The sequence below is a fragment of the Medicago truncatula genome, chromosome 2, assembly GCF_003473485.1.
Source record: "Medicago truncatula cultivar Jemalong A17 chromosome 2, MtrunA17r5.0-ANR, whole genome shotgun sequence".
NCBI lineage: Eukaryota > Viridiplantae > Streptophyta > Magnoliopsida > Fabales > Fabaceae > Medicago > Medicago truncatula.
Window position 1 is genome coordinate 51,199,294 of NC_053043.1, and position 21,281 is coordinate 51,220,574.

The 21,281-nt window shown below is 30.9% G+C and overlaps 1 protein-coding gene across 1 annotated transcript; it reads right to left on the reverse strand.

The window, feature by feature from the left end:
- Positions 1-12,695: 12,695 nt before the first annotated feature.
- On the reverse strand, positions 12,696-13,735 carry LOC11432039 (putative uncharacterized protein DDB_G0288537). Its single transcript, XM_003597906.4, has one exon. It carries the CDS (start codon positions 13,567-13,569, stop codon positions 12,946-12,948), a length of 624 nt encoding a protein of 207 aa, XP_003597954.1. The 5' UTR covers positions 13,570-13,735; the 3' UTR covers positions 12,696-12,945.
- Between the last annotated feature and the right edge of the window lie 7,546 nt (positions 13,736-21,281).

Genomic DNA, 21,281 nt, shown 5'->3' on the forward strand with positions numbered 1-21,281 from the left:
ATTCTGTATATCCCCTTTTATCTCATCAATCGACCAAAATATTAATTGTTCTTTCGTTTTATATAAGATTCTTTTTAATCAAGTAGTCTATTGGCTAAAAATTCACTCATAGATGAATAAGTAAGGTGTTTGTTTCATATACATAACTTATAGAGAACTTTCTCAATTAAGTTAAGCAAAATTGATCAATATTATGAAACATAGTTTTTCATAGTATTGATCAATTTCGCTTGACCAATTGCTAGCAAGGGTTTTCGATATAATGAACGGTAAAATGTTTTTCCTTTCCTCATTTTTGTCTTTTTTTTTATTTTTTTAGAGAAGTTATTTTGGTCTGTATTGTTACTCGATGATATTAGAGGTGTTTTTTCGTTTCATTTCGTAATAAGTTCCTTCTTTCCATTCAAAACTCAAAAGTAAATAAATTACGATTTATTTTGAAATAATGAGCCTCTCAAACATGTACAAAGCCGTATGGAAAAACGATTAAAGTTTTTTTTATTTTTGAACAAGTCAAAATGAGATATATTAACAAAGAGTTTTGTTCCCTAGCATAAGGAGTGCCAAAGGAGACAAAATAAGGTTACAAAATAGTTCCAATCAAACCACAAAAGACATGAACGAATAATACATCAGCCAATCCCTAAACCAGCAAGGGGATGCTGCCACCACAAATGATAATCAAAAGGAAAGCACACATTTTTTGCTTTCAACCATTTGAGAGATGTAATCTTAACCTTCTCAAGAAGTTGCTCTGTTGTTTTAGCTGTGTTGACAAACAATCTATAATTTCTTTTATTCCAAATAACCCAAATACCACAAAGCCAAATCAAATGAAGAAAAGACCTTCTTGGAGCATAACCACCTGAAGAATAAACAAACTGATAATAATGGTCCAAAACCTGATGAGGATCCACAGAAAACACACCAATCCAAGTTTTAATTTGTTGCCAGAGAGCACCAAAAATAGGACAATGAATAATTAAGTAGTCTATTGTTTCATTTTGTCCACAACATGTAACACAAAATTGAGAATCATAAGAAATAACACCTCGTCACACCAAATTATCCTTTGCTGGTCATCTATTGCGGAGAAGACGCCACGCGCAAATAGAGACTTTCAAAGGAGCACTCTTATGCCACGGAGCATCCGAAACAATGTCATAATTGTGCATCTCCTGCCGCATGAGCATTTGATACATACCACGAACAGTGTACCCATCACCAATGTTGGGCCGCCAAAGCCAAACATCTGATTCAGTATCCTGCGGGAGCTCTGAAAAAAGAAAGGGCGTAGACAGGCAGTGAAGACAGGACAGACTTAAGGAGAATCAAGCGACCACCGTAAGATAAATTTCTACTTTTCCATTCCGACAATCTAGATCTTAGACGCTCTAAAATCGGATCCCAAAAACAGAGACGTCTAGCATCACCACCAATGGGAAATACGATTAAAGTTGGTGAGATAAAAATATAAAAATATCTCTTATTCCTTAAAGTTAACCCGCAAAATTTTGCCATAGATTTAACCTAACTTCTTTGCTTAATTTTACGATATTAACCCTATTTAATTAACCTTATTTAATTTAATCAAAATGTTAATGTTAATTGTTAGGGAAATCAAAATAAACAAATCGTTCCTAACTTTTCTCTTTAATTTTGCTGAACAAATAAACATATATTCCTATTCTTATCATCCCATTTTTTATGAAAAACAAAACAAACCTATTATTTATTAAAAACAAAAGAAAATCATCCCCTTTTTTATGAAAAATAAAACAAACCTATTTTTTATTAAAAACATATAATTTAGCATAACGAGGAGAAACAATATGCTTGTCGTCACCTAAAATCAGTATCCAATAGGGAAATGTTAACCAATACCTCCGAAGCACTAGTTAAGGCCTTTAAATGGTAATTTATCAGGAAAATATATGTAATCAATGCATCGGAAATCGAAATCTTTAACTTTTTTATAACATACTTTCTTCTTTTAGAATCCTTAAAGAGTGTCTCAGGGCACTCGTTAACAAGACTCATATCAACATCAGCAAAACAAACTCCTATTGTTCAGCTCTCAGATAAAGTAAAGTTTCATTCGTTTTGGTGGCTAAAAGCTAACAATGTCACATTTGTGTACGGTTCACAGAGATGGTGGTCGGATCCTTTGATGTGTTTGAGTATCAACTAACCTTCTTTGTATATACTTTGTATTAACGGTTTGGTTCTTGGGGTGGGTTCCTTGGTACACCTTGTACCGAGAAACATCCCGCCACCGTTATTAATATATCCCATTTTAATTTCTTAAAAAAAAAAAAATATATAACCAAAACAGTACCTATATAAAATACAAACATATAGAATAAAAAATGGATATTGCAAACCAATATACAAATTAGGAAATTACTAGAATCTTGTAAAACAAAATTTATTCTATAGGCAAATGTTCATGCTCAGCTTTGGAACACGATTTGTATGATATGGTGGTGTTGATTTTACCATTTTCAAGCTTGTACTTTATCTCTCTGTGTGGAAATAGCCAAATTTGAGGGAATAATAAATGTCAAAGATCATGCTAATGCTATATTGTTTCTTTTTATATTTTCAGATTTCTATCTCTCTACTTTAATTGCTTTTCCATATCCCCCATTTGATTTATCAGACGGCCTATGTAGATGTTAAACGACTGAACTGTCTGGTGAGGGACAGATAGAGGCATAGTGACGACAAGTCTTCGCGATGAAATAAAAAGTGTCTACAAACACATTAACCCTCCAACATTTAAGTCGGTATGGGAAATGAGAAGGAGTGCGTAACAAGTGTAGGAAAAGCGAATCATACTTTGGGGTGAAGCTAAGTCACCCTTATACAGGCGGATTTGCAGGGTTGTTTCTAAGATTTTGGTGGCTTATGGACGAAGTTACAATTTAGGCCCTATACCTAATTAGTATATATAAAAAAATTGAATTCCTAAAGTGATAAAATAGTTTTCTTGAAGATGATATTTTATTAAGTTTGGAAATGTGACATTCAATTCCTAATTATTATGGTTTTAGCATTTACCACTTTCTTCTTCTTCTTTTCAGATGGGTGATTTATGGTCAATTTTGACCCAAAAATCACCCCTCCGAGTTGTTTTTTCTTCTATCCTAATTGAATAAGTGATTTCACATATTTTATGTTTTCTTTTGTTTGTTTTTGTGATTTCGTCGTCTTTGAACTACTCTGTTTGTCTTGATTTCCCGTCTTTGTGCGGTGTGTTTTTTATTTTTCCGTCTTAGTGCGGTGTTTATTTGATTCAGCTTGAAAGATTAGCTTTGAGCAAGTGCAAATCCGATCAATGACAATGACTTTGGCGTCGTCAACGTTGCAGATCCGAAGACATGAGTATTCCGGAGACTTGAATATAGTCATATTAGTCATATTTGTAGGCATAGGTACTTTGCCGTTTTATGCTATTAACATGGATGTTGTGAGTTTGTTCACAGATTCATCCTTTTTGTTTATAGCGAATTTAGATTTGTATTGTATCGATGTACTCTATCAATTTGAATGAATGAATATCGTTTATTTTAGTCAAAAAAAAAAAGCATTCACTAATATTTTTCTACTTAATGAACCCTTAATTTTATATTTTGGGGGGCCAAATTTTGAACTTATTTTTTAGGGGCTAGGACGGCCGCCCTCCTCGACTACCTCAGATATGACCCTTCGTGTGTGAGAATAACCGTCCCCGTGAAATGTGGTGCCTCATCAGGAGGCCGTTGGAGGACACATGAAAGGTGTCTGATGCGCGGGGCATGCCTCAATGGGGTGTTGTGCACCAAAGCTAGCATGTTCCTCTTGGTAATGTGTCTTAGTCTGGTGGACATTTAGTTCATTTGTCAGCGTTGGATTGCCCTTCTGACCGATCCAGGATAGCGAGGGACCCATAATTTTGTATAATGAGGGTCATATATATATATATATATATATATATATATATATATAGGGAGTGTTTTAAATGAGAGGAGTGATTATTGTGAGAGATGAGAGGAACAAACACAAACCATTAGATCAAAACAAGTGGCTGAGATTTAAAAGTTCCATTTTAAAAGTCACGTGCTCTAAATTGTTGACCTTCATCTTCTCTTCTTTTTAAAAAAGAACCTTTCATCTTCTCTATTTGCCTGGTTGTTTCGATTTCAGAAACTCAGATCCTCATCCCATCCAACAAGAATTGAATTTTCATCATTCAGTTATTGGTTTTCTATAATAAATTGAATTTTGAATAAACCACAACCTCTCTATTCCATCTAAATTCATTATTTGATTATTGTTTTGCAAACCCAGTTAATATAATTATGCAAATACCATGGTTTGTTAATCTAACAAACAGAGAGGAAAAGAAGGAAAAAAAATTGAATTTTTAATTCGATTATTTTTTAACTGTGATGGTTTTTCCAATAAAAGTAGAAAATGCATATATTCATTAAAAACAAAAAAATCAACCCAAAAACGCGGCGAGGAGGAGAATTCAATCAAGAAACCCAGAAACGTTGCATAACGTAAGAACCACGTCTTCGCCTTTGCATAACGTTTACGTTGTCGTAGCCTCCGACCTCACAAAACCCATCATCATCTGTCTGTGTCATCATCGCTTTTGCATAGGACAAATATAAATTACATTCTTATATTTTCTTTCGATTTTATAGTTTATGTTTTAATTTACTCAATTGAATTGAATTAAGAAAGAAAAAAAATTGAATTGATTCCATGAACAAGTTTTGGCAAGAACTGGAAAAGGCAACGAAGAAAGGAAAAAAAAAAGACGACGAAGGAAAGGAAATGAGGAAAGGAATTTTATGTGGTGATTAAAATTAAAGAACACAATAAAAATTAATCTAATGGTCAGGATCTAACCCTCTCATCTCTCACAATAAAAAACATCTCACTTGATATGCCCTCTATATATATATATATTTTATAATATTATAAATATGTTTGAATAAAATTACTCAAACATTTAAAAATTTAATGATAATTAAACAAATTTGAATTTAACAAGGTCTAAAAAAACAAGGACTAAAACTCATGCTTTTAAAAAAAAAAAATTGAAGGAATGCTTTTAAATTTTATAGGGCTGATACTCCATGCTAAAGATCAAATAAAATTATAAATTTGAACTATAAATTACATTTTTTGTGCTATAACGGTAATCAAATTAATAGACATATTGATATATAATCATCAAGAACAAAGGTTATGTGTCTACTTTTCTATCTAAATCTTAGAAATTTTTTTTTAAAAAATCAAACTCTTATAATGAAAATAAATATTGGACTAAATCATTTTACTTACTAAAGGAAAGCAATATAAATTTCCATTAGACTAAAGGCTTAAATTGCCACAATATCATCTTTATTTAAATATCATATTTAAAATGATTAGAAATACACTTCGGGATTGATTGAACAACCAACAAATTCAGTATTACAATCTATGAACTTTGGATCTTTGCTTGCAGTCAAGCAAAACCTAATTTCATATAAATAATATTGATTCTGAATCTCTTGGCATCGAATTTGTGGTTTGCATTTCATGTGTTTTCTTATAGCGTCGAAAATGGCTTGTCTGGCTACAAGAGTCCCACGGGGTATAACACTCTCCTTTCGAAGCATCTCTCTTAGGTTAATACCATTATAGAGTTTCAATGCCAAAGAAAAGTATTCATATTGATCCAACATCGACACTGAGCATGTTCCATGCTTTACCCACTGCTCCCCCCAAAATCTAAGGTTATCAATACGTGGTACCGGTGGATTTGATTTATGCCTCATTTCTAATGATGGCCAATCTTTCTTGAGTTGATCCTCTCCTACTATATATATATATATATATATATAATTTACATTTTGTAGATCATGGTATAATAATAATAATAATAATAATAATACTAAAGCATAACTTACTTTGCTCCAATCAAACAAGTGTTGTTTGTGGGGATCACAATCTCCTCCTAGCTTAGAACCTTTGTTGCTAGGCCATAAACCTTTGTTGCAAGGATGACTAATATGATTGAAATGGTACTGTTGGCCATGGTCATTGGAATAGCTAGTAGTAGTACTTAGGTATTTTAAAGGTTGGGAGTTTGTGATTTTGCTAGACCTCCTAGCAAGTCATTTTATAGGTGCCTAGTATAGTCATTTTGGTTAAAGAAATAAACAACAATTAAGACGAGTTAACAAGTTTTAAAAAAAAAATTAATAGCAGTAATTAAAACCTTAATTAGATAAAAACAAATAATGGAAAATAAAAACACTATAATCTAAATGTGTCAATTTGGTAACACTAAATTATCAAAATGCAACACTGCTAACCAAGTTGCTTGGGCTCAAGTGGCAAGGAGCTCCTTCCAAGGACGTACTCGGAGAATACTGGGTTTGATTCCCAGAGGAACAACGCTTGGATAGTGCGCATGCCTCTACGCACGAGCCGGATTAGTCGCCCACCTTTAGTGGATCGGAAACCGGTGCGAAAGCCAAGAAAAAAATGCAACACTGCTAAGTGGCGCGTCTTTTCCTTTTGCCGAAATGGACGAGCGCTATTTTTTATCCACTAATTTGCTTGGTTTATATTGATTTTCACTTTTCTTTTTCTTTGTACTTATTGATTTTTTAAATAATAACTTTAATATACAAAATGCTAAATATTTTGTTTTAGGGTCTCAGTTTAGTTTGATGTTCTCTTTGAGATTACGCTCATCGGATCAATATAGTTCCATAAATTATTTTTAGATTTAACTTTAGTCCCCTAATTTTTTTGTTCAATTTCGTCATTTACTCGATGTTCTCTTTGAGATTAAGTTCACGTAATTTTTTATTTTTTTTTTGAAAACTCGGTATCCGATCCAAGAATCGACTAATCCGAGGGGACCAATCCCACCGCCCACTTGCGGGGGGCCCGTTTAAAGCCAGAGCAAGTTCTGTATGGACTTAGCCCACCGAAATTGGCACCAAAGGGAATCGAACCTGAGACCTCTGGAGGAGCAAACTCCAAGATCCCAAGCCAACCACTAGACCAACCCCAAATGGGTTTTAAGTTCACGTAATTGATGTGGTTCCATAAAAAAATTTAGATTATATTTTGGTTCCCTAATTTTTTTTGTTCAATTTCATCATTTAAGTTATGAACAATATACATTTTGATCTCATAAGTTTTTATTTTTTTATTTTATCATTTTGCTTCTTTAACTTATAAATTTTGGACACTTTAGTCTTAAAAATAACAAATTTTTACATTTTGCTTCCTTAAGTTACAAAATAGAACTGTAAAATGTTTGAAACTTAATGACCTAAATAGAACGAAAAAAATTAAAATACTTTTGTGTCCAACGTTTGGCACTTAATAGATTAGAAAATATTTAATATTTGGATTATCATGTCATCAAAATGAAATTTCTATCGCATCACTGTTTAACAATGACAAATCTTTATAGAGGAGTCTCTATGAGACACATAAGGTGGGTTGTCTTGTCTCAGACCAAATTTGTTATACAAAATCAAGATATATTAATTATATAATTAAATAAAGAAAAGATACTATACAAGAATAATAATTTTTTTTTCATAGAAAAAAAAAGAGAGAAATTATTTTTATGACCTTGCCAGCATGAGCAAGCGAGAATCCTATAAAATTGGGAAATAAGTTCTTCCCACACATTAGCATAATCAAAATGTGTCAGTTCCAGCATACACTTACGTGCTTAATTAAATCTCATTAAGACTAAGTATTAAGACTCCGTTTGGATAAACAGTTTATATAGATGTTTATAGCATTAAGGCTTATAATATTAGAGCTTACATCATAAGCTCTTATATTTGATAAGTTATTTATGTTTGGATATGTACACAAAAAAGTACTTCCATAAATTGAAGTGTTTGGATGTGACATTACATAAGCAATTATCGAAATTTTAAATATTTTTAATTTAACAAAAAAATCAAAGAATCGAACCACAATATCAAGATTTTTTTGATAAAATTAATCAAGATGTAAAAAACAATATTATAATATATTAATTATAATTATATATATAGTATAATCAATATTCGTCATTTAAAAAAAATATCAATATTCATAGAAGACAAAATTAACACTAGATAAGTATATAGTTACGTAACAAAAAAAAATTCATATAGGAAAAAAAATATTAAAATTCAGTTTCATTTTGTTACGTAACAAAAAAATAATAAAAATCTTCCATAAAAAAAAAAAACTTAGTTACATGTGTTAATTTAGTAAGATAAATATATAGCAATTTGTTACCCATGCACTGCCAAAGATAACTAACATTATAATTAAAATATATGTTTTGAAAAAGTGGATCCAGAGAGAATCGAAGGAGGTTACATAAATTCATAAACTTCTTGTTAAGCCGGAGGGTAAACTGAAAATTTAGCAAATATGGCATAAGCAGCTTATGAAACTATGATAAACTATTTTTATTTATTTATCCAAACACTTTTAAAAATGCTTATGGCACTAGATAAACTCACATAAGATCAAAATAAGCCAATACAAATGGGGCTTAAATATGGACTATCATCGTTTGTTTCCATAAGACATGCAAATGTTGATGTGTTGCATCTTAGTTTAATAAATTCCAAGAGAAATTAGAAGATAAATCCGTGATTCCATGTAATTTGAGAATTTGCACAATATCGAAGAAACAGATTCAATTACAATATTTAAGCAAACATTGAGCCATCAATTGATTAGAACCGTAAAGCATGCATTTTTATTTTTATAGTGTAACTAAAAATAATTTCAATGACTGAATAAGGTACCTATTACGTATCCAGAAGTCCTAGCTCAACTGACAAAATGTCGAAATTGTTAGGCCGGATGCCATGACCGGGGTTCGAACTCCGGTACCTCCACTTGTATGTGTGAGTTTATAATGGCTTTGCCATTTCGTCTATCTACCAAAAAAAAAAAAAATACCTATTACGTATCAATGTTTATAGGTCAAGCGTTCTCCATTGAAATATGGTTTATAGTGACTCTTACAATCGCATTTAAATATTTCTTGAGATTTTTAAATATTCATTAAAATATAAATTTTAAAGGAATATTCGTAAAATAAAATAAAATTAAACATGAATCAAGAACCACAAAAAGATATCTAGTTTTATTTTAGTTAATTCTAATTTTCCATAAATAAATAAAAAATTGAAAAAACAACGACGGTTCAAAAGTTTTTTTAACAAAAACTAAACACAAGACGATAGAATTGTAGAAATTCTGATGGGAATCAAATACATATTTAATTTTATTGAAATTAGCTGAAAAAAAGTTCTTCAATCAAAATCCTCCCAAAAAAGTTCTTCAATGAAAATTTAATTAGTGCAATATAATTTGGCAGTATCCTATCCCCGTGAGCTTAGCTCAGTTGGTAGGGATATTGCATATTATATGCAGGGACCGGGGTTCGAACCCTGGACACTGCACTTCTCTACAATTTAATTGTGTGAGTTCTAGCCACTAGACTACTTGACCAAAAAAAAAAATTTTGGCAGTATCCTATCATTTAGTGCAATATAATTAATGGATATCAAATCAAATTATATAGATTGTTCAAATTGTTCTGCATATACACGAAGTCTTGTAGTTTGAAATTCTTACTATTTTTGTCCTTAAATTTTTTCCTTTAGACATAAAGTCTAGAATAGTGATTTGAAGATTGAATTTTTTTTGTGATTTTTTGCCGGCATAGAAATCTCGACTTAGAAATCGAATTTTAAAATGATAATTTGCATAGACATATAAAAAAAATACACAAGAAAGATATGCAAAATTTCATAGCATTTTAAACACGGTTCTATTTGTTTTAATTATCCAACAAAATTGTGAAAAATTGCAATTTTGTTCAAATTAAGCATATACTCACGAGTCAAATTTCGCGTTCCCTAATTTTGTTGACATGGTTAGAATCTTGTAATAACTTTCACCATTAAATTTGGGTATTTTTAACAAGTGCCCTCATGACACTTGTTAAAAAGCTCAAAATATAAATTTTATCTTGAAAATTGTGTATTCAACTTATTGAAAGATTAAAAAACAACATTTTCTACGTAAAATTTAACAATTGTTTTCATTTTTAAATTCTTAACAAGTACTCCCTCCGTTTCTAAATATAAGCAAAATTGACTTTTTAGGTTCATTCATTTAATGATGTATGTGGTTAATAATATGGACCACATACATCATTAAATGAATGAACTTAAAAAATAAATTTTGCTTATATTTAAAAACGGAGGGAGTCGTACCTTAAGAATACTTGTTAGCATGACCTAGCTACTTATATATGCTTTCGATTTTATTATGTTTTGAAAAAATCAATCTAAAAATTGATCTGAATCAAATGATTTTCATTAAAAAGCACCATAATACATTCAATTATATTCGCATTGTATTTCTTAAAAAAAATAAAAAATAATGCATTGTATGATTTTTTATTTTTTCCAGTCGCTTTAAATTGTTTTAATTTTGATTTTAACAGTTCTCGTGGGCTTAACTCAATTGGTAAGGACAGCGCATAATATATGTAAGGTTCATGGTTCGAAACGCGGACACCACCCAAAAAAAAAAAAGATTTCAACAACCATGGATATTTCCTTAAACACAAATAGAAATTTTTTTTTTTTTTAAGTACAAGTGAAAATATTGTGAATATCAAAATTTTCATATCAACACTCAATGCAACACGACATGCTATGAGTGTGTTCATATCATTATATCCTCAAACACGAGTCAAGTGTAAACTCATCCCAAAAAACTTTCATTGTAATCATTGTACCCTCTTCTCAAGTCTATTTGTAATAGTAGTTTGAGGACACTGTACCAACCTGTTTAGTGCGAAAGCAAGATAACTTTAAAGTATGCTAAGGTTGACAAGACAAAGTGTAAGAAACTGATCTAGTGCGATCAAGAAGAATAGTGCTGCTCAAAACACTATGGTAGCTAAAATTATAGTGAATAATCTCACACGAAGTGTCGGGACTAGACTAGTCCATATTAGATGAATCATGATAATTCTCTTGTGTGATTCTTTTACCCTTATCTTTTATTATTTGTCTTAAACACAAATCACACACATTCACTCACATTCATAATATTATCATTATACTATCCGAAACGATTTGATCCTTATCAATTTAACTATCTAATATTTATCATTATACTATTCAGAACAATCTAATCCTTATTAATGATAATTATACTATCCAAAACGATTTGGTTCTTATATATTTAATTTGTTTATGGATAAAAGCAAAGTAAAATGAATCAAATCAAATGGTTCGTGTGGCTTCATGTTCAAATTATAGGTTTCATAATAACTCATTCCCTTTTTTTTTTATAGTAGTAATATTTATACAATAATTTATGACAACTTATATAGCAATCTTCTTTTTTATCTCTTCTTATTGATCAAAAATAATTGACAAAGAAAAAGAAAGAGAGAAAAAATAAGAACATAATGTGAATATAAGATAAAAAAAAAAAAAAAAAAAAGTTATCACAATATGATTGTACAAATATCATTTCTCTTTTTCTTAATGTATTTGATAAAGCTTAAGTGAGGGTGAATTAAGTTTCAATTGGTACCATCTAAATATCCACATAATCTCATGGTAGCTAAAATTTCACAAAACTTTTGTTAAATATTTCGATATGTAAATTTGAAGCATAGCTCAATTGATAGGACAATGCATTGTTATATATCGAGATTGAGATTCGAACCTCAGATACTCCACTTATTCATCTTATAAGGTGAATTCTAGCCACTAGGTTATCTGATTAAAAAAAATTGATTCCAAAAATCTTTTGCATATCAAAAATGTTTTGTGGAGGTAAAGTCACAGGACTCCAAAAGGATTGTAAATTGTCAATTTTCATGGTTTGTTGGGGGTAAAGGATTAATTATATATGGATATGAGGTGTTCTCTCTATTGTTGGTGCTTGTTTCTTCTTTCATCCTAAATAAATCGAGTACGTCTTTTGCTCGGATTGACAATTCTTCAATAAATTTACCCATTGGAAAAAATGTGAAATTTTTCATCTTCTGTATTTTTCTTTCCAAAATTTTTCCTTCTAAGCTCGTAAACAAAACTTAATTACCTATCTCATTTATATTCTATTTACACACTTCTTCACACAACTCAACACTCCATTATATGTGAATCAGTTCACCCTTCACAACAACTTTTCACTTTCTCTCTTGTAACCGTCGTCAAAATCCTAGTTTCTTCTCCTTCATCCACCAAAGAGGGGTGATTTAGGGTCAATTCAACCCTAGTTTCGTCGTCTTCGTGCGACGTTGGTTTGTTCGTCGTCTTTGTACGACGTTGTTTGTTTTTCTTGTTTCTCTCAGGTATTTGATCGGTTCAGATTGTCAGATCAGCTTCGATCCAGTGCAGATCCAATCAATGACTTTATATATAGTCATATGTGTAAACAATTGTACTTTGCTGTTTTATACTATTAACATGGATAATATGAGCCTATTTATTTGCATTATACTCTATCAATTTGAATAAATGAATATCTTTTCTTTTTTGTAAATAAAAAAAAAAAAAAAAAAAACTTTGATAAAAAACGCCGCTTATGAAATCATGCGTGACAAAGAAATTTGAAAAAAAAAAAATATTGCATGAAGGAAAAGACTGTATATAATAACTATTCACAAAAAAATTCCTAAAAAGGAAAAACTATGTACAACAAGGGTCTATTGTATTTGACTATTTTTCACTACCAAAACAAAAAAAAGAAGAAGAAAAAGGTTCCCTCTGTTACGCAAACACAGGATAAGAATTATAAAATCATAGCTAGCGCGTGTTCTTCAAATTCATTCACAAATAAAGAACAAAATAAAAAAATAAAATAAAATATTCACTACGAGGCTTAAGCAGCTTTTGACATAACAGAGAGCCGGCTTGGCTTCGCCTGAAAAGCTTCCCGGCGGCGAAGTTGTTGCGGCGAAGGTCGAATCAAATTCGTTAATGTTCTCTTCAAAATTTCACCTTCTACACCGATTCGAATCAACGAATTCTTCATCGCCGATCGTCTAAGATTCAGCGTTCTACTTCTTGACATCGCCGTAATTTGTTGCCGTTGTTGCTGCTGATGCTGCTTCTGTTGAACTTCTTTTTGCTGTTGATGTTGTTGATGAACTTTATCTTGTTTCTGTTGCCGTTGTTGTTCTTGCTCCGCCATGCGTTTATGATACGCGCACCGAAACGAACCAGCGTGTGTCGTAGGAGAACACATGCACCTCCTCGCCGGCTTCGTATTCGTGGACGACACCGCCGTCATCGATTTAGGTCCTGGAGATTCCGGTCGTTGTTCGGTGGAGAATCTTACGGTGGAAGAAGGTGACGGTGGAGACGGTGGTGTAGAACGGTGACCGTATGATGAGGATTGCATCATCACAGGAGAGGCTCTTGGAGAGAAAGTTGATACGGATGAAGAAGCGAAGTGTGAATATGATGAAGTTTCGGATCTTGAGGAACGAAAAGCCATGGTCATTGTTGAAGGTTTTTAGAGAGCGAGTGTGTTAGGGTTTTGGAGTGAGAGAAAGTGAAGAAGGTTTTGGATTTATTATTAACTTTAGAAGTTTGTTTAGACGGTTAGGGATATGTAAACGTGAAATTCGAAATTCAGTTACGTAACAAATTCAAGAATCAGTAGGGTTTTATATAGAAGGAGCTAGAACAAAGGTCGAAAACACCAATTGTGTATTCATCATATAATAATAATATATTTGTTTATAAAAAGATTAAGAAAAATTATATAATAATATGTTTTTTTTAGTTATGATATCTTTTTATAAAAAGATTAAAAAATAATTATTGAACAATATTTTTTTATTTTTTTTGAAACATTGAACAATATTTTTTTTTAAACAATATTGTTGATATTATTTTTAGTAAATGTCATTGATATTATAAGTCAACTTTTATCACTAAACTAACATATCTTGGATTTAGACTATTACTTTTTATGCACTTAGGATAATTAGTTAAACACGTTCAAAAATATATTAATTTAGTTGAATAAATTGTTAATTTAATTTACGGTCAAAATTATGGTTAATAATCATATAATTTATCACAATTCTTATTTTCAGAGTGATATAAATTAATCAAATATTCAACAGAATTTAGTATAATTTTAAATATTATTAATCAGGTGTCACAAATCTAGGAAAAAGTTGGTATCTATAATATAAAATAATTCAGAAAAAGGTTACTAATATTTTATGTTACGTGGTGGATCTGCTGAGCTGACATGAAATTGAAGGGAAGATTGTCTTTTAAAAAATGAAAAATGTCATTATCAAGACGAATCATAGTTTTTGTAAATCATTTTAAATTATTATTTTTATTTTAGACCGACATGTCGACATTAGATTAGTAAATTATGCCACGGCCAGGAATAAAATAGTACTCGAATAGTTCAATAGTTTGTTTGACACGATCAAGGATATAAGAAACTGTAGTAGAACTAGGAAGCAAGAATAGTACGTATGTAGAGGAAAATTGTGGGATATTGTCTCGAAAAGAAACGTGTACGATGAACGTAAGTCGTAATTAAGGTTTTGATTGTGAGTTTGGATTTAGAGAGAAGAGGAAGAAAAAGTTTTGGGGGAAAAATTGAGAATTCTTTCATATTTTTTGAAATAATAATTTTTTTGAGAGTGATAAAATAATGTTTAGGATTAATTTCTTTTTTTTTTTTGAAAAATGATTAATATATTTTTAATTTTAAGAATATTATAATAACATATATTAAATTTAAAGAACTCATATAAATCCTCCAATACAATTTTTTAGTTCTTAAAATGAGGAGGGTTTTATATTTTGAAGAAAAATAAATCTCCCAAAGCCCCTCCGTCCGGTGTCCTCTATTTCTTCCACTTACTTCTTCCTTTTTTTTTCAAGTTTTTCTCTCCATTCCTCTCCAAACTTGCAAACAAAACTTAAGGATAATTGAGCATGTTTAATGTGGTGTTAGCTCACTAGCTTAATCCCTCTTTTGACAAAACTAGCCTAGCCTTAATATAATTTTATTAAGAGAATGTTTATTTTTCTTTCAATTATTATGAGTATGTTTGGCAATGTTAAGTCGCCAACTTATGAGGGATAAATTCGTTTAACTTTGTAGGATCGGAATTGTATTGTTGGATAAGAGTTTTATCTTAGGAATTTATAGCATTTGTCATGAGTATTTTTTTTAAGAGTGCATTTTCATGAGTTTATAAGGTGATAATTGCTTCCACTTATAAACATATTTTTATGTCTTAGCACATCAAATGTAAAAACTCTTAGAACAACCTGTCATGTTTTCGGATCATGAATTAATATTTAGAGCGTGATTTAAATGTTCCGATATTGGTAATGCGATCATAGATGGTCCAATATATCTTGAATATGATAAGATACCATTTTTTTTAAGAAGGATATGATATCATCTTAAAACATGAGTTAGATCTAATACTACAAAATTATCTTATAAGATGAAGACTGTCTATACATTTTATATTATATCTTATTTAGTGTGAGACTTTTTTTTGTGTGACTTTTTAATAAATAAAAAATTAAAAAAATATTGTTAATTTTTAAAAGTTTCTAATCCTTTTCCTGAGGCAAAAGTCAATTTTAAGCAAAGTTTACAATTGTTGAATGTTCTTAGAAAGATTGGTAACTATTTAACGCTGTCTTTCTGAGAAAGGATAAACACTAAAGTTTGTTTAGGTAAAAAAAAAAATGCAAGTAAAGAAACACAAACACAACTATCAAAATATTTAATTAATTTAATCGATGAAGAAACAATAAGCTATAATTTGATTTGAGGTGTGACACCTAAGCAGTATTTAACAAACATTGGGCGAGTAATACCCATTGTTTGTTTATGTCAAGATATGAAATCGGAATGCTGTGGGATGCTTTGTTGAACAACCCTGGAATTTAAAATTAAGAATAAAAATAATTTTTGGCTTTGAACAAGACTGTAAAATTATTCCTAGGTTATTTTAATGTATTTTTTTTGTGAGGTAATCTATCGGCTAGAATTTACTGTATAAGATAAATAAATGGGGTGTCCGAGGTTCGAACCCCAACCGCGACATATAATAATGCATTGTCCTAACAACTGAGCTAAACTCACGCGATTATTTTAATGTATTTTATTATCGTTACAATTTATTTTGACTTAATAATTAACGTGCCGGCCCACAATTCCTTTTAAGCGGTAATCGGCGCCACGCAATATTACTACTGTTGTTGAATGAAGTACTACGTATTTCTTTCCATGCTCTCATAACTATAACCATAATTAATTCATTGCTAAGATTTAATGTTTACAAGGAAATACGACAAAAATAATGCTAATAAAATTGTTAAGCTGTAATTAAAGTATAAAAGTTTCATTCATCTATTTATATATGTGGGAGTTTTTAACGACGATTATTTGATCTATCTATAAAAATGGACATTTAAAATTGATGATTTTTATGATGAGTTAGAACAATTTTTATAATACTTGACATGTGTTAAAAAACACCACTTGCCACGTACTACAATATACACCGACATTGAGGTTGAACTTTGAATTACTTTCAATTTCGTGTGCCCCAATCTACTAATAAGATTATTTGTTTAGAAGATTCTTTTAGCAAAGATAAAGTTAGAGGTTAAAAATTAAAATAATCATTTATATATTATGTTAGTTCTTTCTTATCAAATGAAGCACTTAATTAGTTATCAATTCTCCTATAATATATACGTATAAAAATTGGGTTCTGGACTAAATATATTCCTCGAAGAAAACCCTGTTATGAGTGAAGTATAAATCAATTTTAATTGTGTTAGTTAGAGAATTAGTTAGTTGTGGATTGTATGATGTGCATTGGACCTAGTTTGTTATGTAAGACCAAATCCATATGAAGTGCACAAGTGTGTAAATAAGTGAGATATCCATTGATAGAAGTTAGTGCAGTTTATCGTTTTTTAAATTCCATTTCCTAACTGTTTCACACTTCCTCCATCAATTTCAAAAATATTGAGAATGCAACCACATACAAAGAAGCCTAGAAAGTTCTAGAGAAAGTCATGTTGGTGATGACAACTCAAGATTCAAGAAGGTACAATTGCAAACAATGTGATGACAATTTGAGCTTTTGCAAATGGAACTAAATGAGAATATCTTTGAATATTTCAATAGAATAACAGTGGTGGGAAACCAGGTGAAGATGTGTATGATCAAAAAATGGTGAACAAGGTAATGCACACTCTTTCTTGAAAATTTGGTTACATATATAGAAGTTGCAATTGAGGAATCAAGGGACTTGTAAGTTATGAAAGTTGAGGAATTTCAGTGTGTTCTTTGGAAGCTCATAAACAACGAGTCTTGGAGAGAAACAAAGAATGTGTTATATATTGAGCAAGCATTGTAAGCTCACATCTCCAAGAAAGGAGGTGGATAGAAGTGAAATGAGGATACACGTTTAAGAAAGGAGACAATCAACATATGCAAGACAATTCAAGAGATGGCATGATCTTGTTCAATCTTCATCGATAACAAGAAGGGAAATAAGCCACAAAAGAGACAAAAATTTAGTATTATTGTTAGAACACATGAAGTGTTAGTGTGAATTAAAAAAATTCTCACGTCAACTTTCTCAATTATTGCTCATTTATGAGGTGATGTCAAACAATTAATTTTCTAACGGTCAAATGATCTTAGCTGTCGGATCTAAAATTCATCTTTGATTCATCACCTATAAATAGAACTCTCATTCCTCACTTGTACTCACCCCAAAAGTTCTCTTGAGTTGTTAAAGAAATTTTCTCTCTTCTCCCTCCTTTAGCTTGTCTTGACGAGCTATTCTTTTCTTCCCCCTTATTTTCTATCCCTTCGGATTGAAAGAGTGTTCTTAAGGTCATAATCTCTTCGGTATATAATGTCCCTTCGGAAATAAGAATGATCTTAATAATATAGTCCCTTTTATGTTTTATGCCCTTGGAGAAATTAGAGGTTAGAGTGGTGGAAACACCATATTAGAGTGGTCATAGTACCATATAAGAGTGGTGTTAGTACCATAATAGAGTGGTATCAATGTCATATTAGAGTGGTCTTAGCACCATATTTGAAGGTGTATTTCTAGAACAGATTATATAGTGCAATAGGACTCTGATACAGTTGTAGCAGGACTGTTTTATCCTGGAGATGTCGTGGTTGATAGTCTGCTTGCACAATTTTTTGCAGTGCCACAAAACGTCTTAAAGAGAACGACCTAGTCCATGACTCAGCCTAGTAATCTCTTCGGTGACAAAAATAATTTTTTAACTAATTTTGACTATTGTTCCAACAGTTATGATTGTTAGAGATATGGACATTTTGCAAATGTGTGCAAAACAAAAATGTTCCTAGAGGATCAGGCAAAACAAATGTTGAAGCTTACATGGTTGAAGATGAAAGTGATTATGGATATAATCATATTCTTCTCATATCAACAACTAATTATGAATTGGGTAACACTGATGATTGGTATTTGGACACGAGATGTTGAAATCATATGACAAGTCATAAAGAATGGCTTATAATATTTTGATGAAACCAGAAAAAACCAAGATTAGATTTGCAGATAATTGGACCATTCCATCAGAGAGAGTAGGAAAGGAAATGTGCTCATCAAAGGCAAGCATGGACACAAGGAAATCATTACATGGGTGATCTATGTTCCTAGGATCAAGAGTAATTTAATAAGCATGGGCTAATTACTACAAAAAGGTTTTACTATGCACATTGAACACAACCAAATATAAGTTTTTGAAGTTGAATTAATATAAGAGAATTCTAAGAGCTCCTATATCTCATAATAGAATATGAACTCTTATACATGAACCACCTTAGGTGGCATACACCCTTTTACACCCACACACATTTGTGACATGTGGCAAAAACATTGAAAGAAGAGATAAAAAAGGGTGATGATATGATGTAAAATTACTAAAATACCCCTAACACATGAGGGTATACATAAGAGGTGTATGAAAAAGGATGTCTACCTATCTTTTTCCTAGAATATTTCAAGTCCAAATCAATGCAACTAAATTTCACTATTTTGCAACTGAGGTAATTGATGATGTAACATGGTTGTGGTACCTTGGGTATAGACACCTAACTTTAAGGTTCTTAGCATTTTGAAGTCAAGGTCGTCAATGGTGCATGGTTTTCCCGAATTAAGTTGCTTGACGAGCAAGGAACTCATTTGTTTCTCATATTCCAATGAGGGCAAAGCTTGATGTGGTTTAATAAGATGTTAGTGGACCATTTGATACATTTTCATTGTGAGGGAATAGGTACATTGTCTCATTTATGGGTGAATACAGTACAATTACGTAGGTTTACCTAATCAAGACTAGAGATGAAGTGTTTCATGTCTTCAATAAGTTCAAAGTATTAGTTGAAAAAGAAGCAGACAGGTAAATATGCTTAGAAGTGATGAAGGATGAGAATATACATCTAAATAGTTAGAGAATTTTTTTGATGAGATGGGAATTCAACATGAGATCACTTCACCATTCACATCTATACATAATGTTTGATGAAGAGGAGGAAAAGACCATTATGAACATGGAAAGATGCATGTTTAAAGAGAATAAGCTACCACATAACTTCAGGAGTGAAACAGTGTATGAAACATGTTATGTGTTGAACAGAAGTACCCAAAAAAGGTTGATATACAAAGTCAAATACTTACCAAATAGAGATTTGTAGGGAAGGGTGATGAAAGAAAAGTGTTGAGGCTTAATAAATCACTGTATGGATTAAAGTTAGCTCCTAGAGCTTGGAATAAAAGAATTGATAACTTTATGCAACAAATGAGTTATTCCAAGTGAAAAGTGGAATGACATTTATGTCAAAGACTTTAATCAAGACAACCAAGTATGATGTGCATATGTGTAGATGATTTACTAACGACCAGAAGTAATCATGATTAAAATAGAGTCATTAGAGATTAAAAAGTTAAATAAAAAAAGTAAAAAAATAAAAAGATGCTCAATGTACTTAACTTAGAGACTTTGATTTAAAGGGGAGTGTTGAAATCAAAGTAGTTTTTTTTTTTTTGAGAGAAAATCAAAGTAGTTGTGTTCGTTGGATAATACACGTGTTAATTAAAAGTTAATTAAGTAACTTGTGTAGTTAGGTTTCGATTTTATAATAATAATGTGCATTGGGTCTAGCTAGTGTATATAAGCGGATATCCATTTGAAGTGCACAAGTGTATAAATAAGCGACATCTATACTCTGTATAATATGTATACAAAGAAAATAATATGTTATGATTCTTTTGGGCTGACTTTTTTGTTATTTCAATTATACCCTTAAACATATTTTACTATAATAATGTTACATTGTTGGCGTTATTATAAAAGATAAGAATTTTAATTATATTTCAAAAGATTAAAACAATTTGAAACTAAAGTTAAATTTTGGGAGTCGAATAATCTATTTTACTTTTAAAAAGCATTGATCATAATTCTATCATACATTTTTTTACATGATCTTTTAGTAACATGAAAGGGTCGTTATTGTGTAAAAGATGAAAATATATGACTCTTTATATGTGACTCATTGATTGAAATGAATTATCTAAAGAAAAACTTGATAACAAAATCTACTAGAAAGTATACCAAAAAAAAAGATCCACTAATATAAGAGAAAGGTGCATGGAAACATAAATCGCTTTTTCTTTTTCTTTTTCATAAATGTACATAGGCTACATTTAATCTACTTTAATTTGCTGAAAGGTGTAGTGGTGTATCATTATTTTTCTCTTTTTGGGGAGAAAAGTGTATTATTTATTTTTGTACTATTGTGTATGTATATGTGTAAAGTAGAGCTTTTGCTTTGGTAATTCTGAAGCAACTCAAGGCCACATGTAAGGTATATAAATTAAAAACGGGGTATCTTTTTCTTTTATTTCTAAAAAATTGTGTATCTTCTTACCACCGTTTAATAATTATTATATACATGTTAAAAATGGTGTATTTGTAGTACTTGTGTTGAGGATGTACAGTATATTAGGTGAAATTGTATGGTTTAAAGAAGGAAAAAAATGGTCATGCATGCACCACGTTTTACTAATGGATGATTTTTTTTTCAATTATTTAACGAACGGTGCACATTTTATGAAGGATGGGATTTTTCTTCTTCCTTTTTGTCCTTTACAC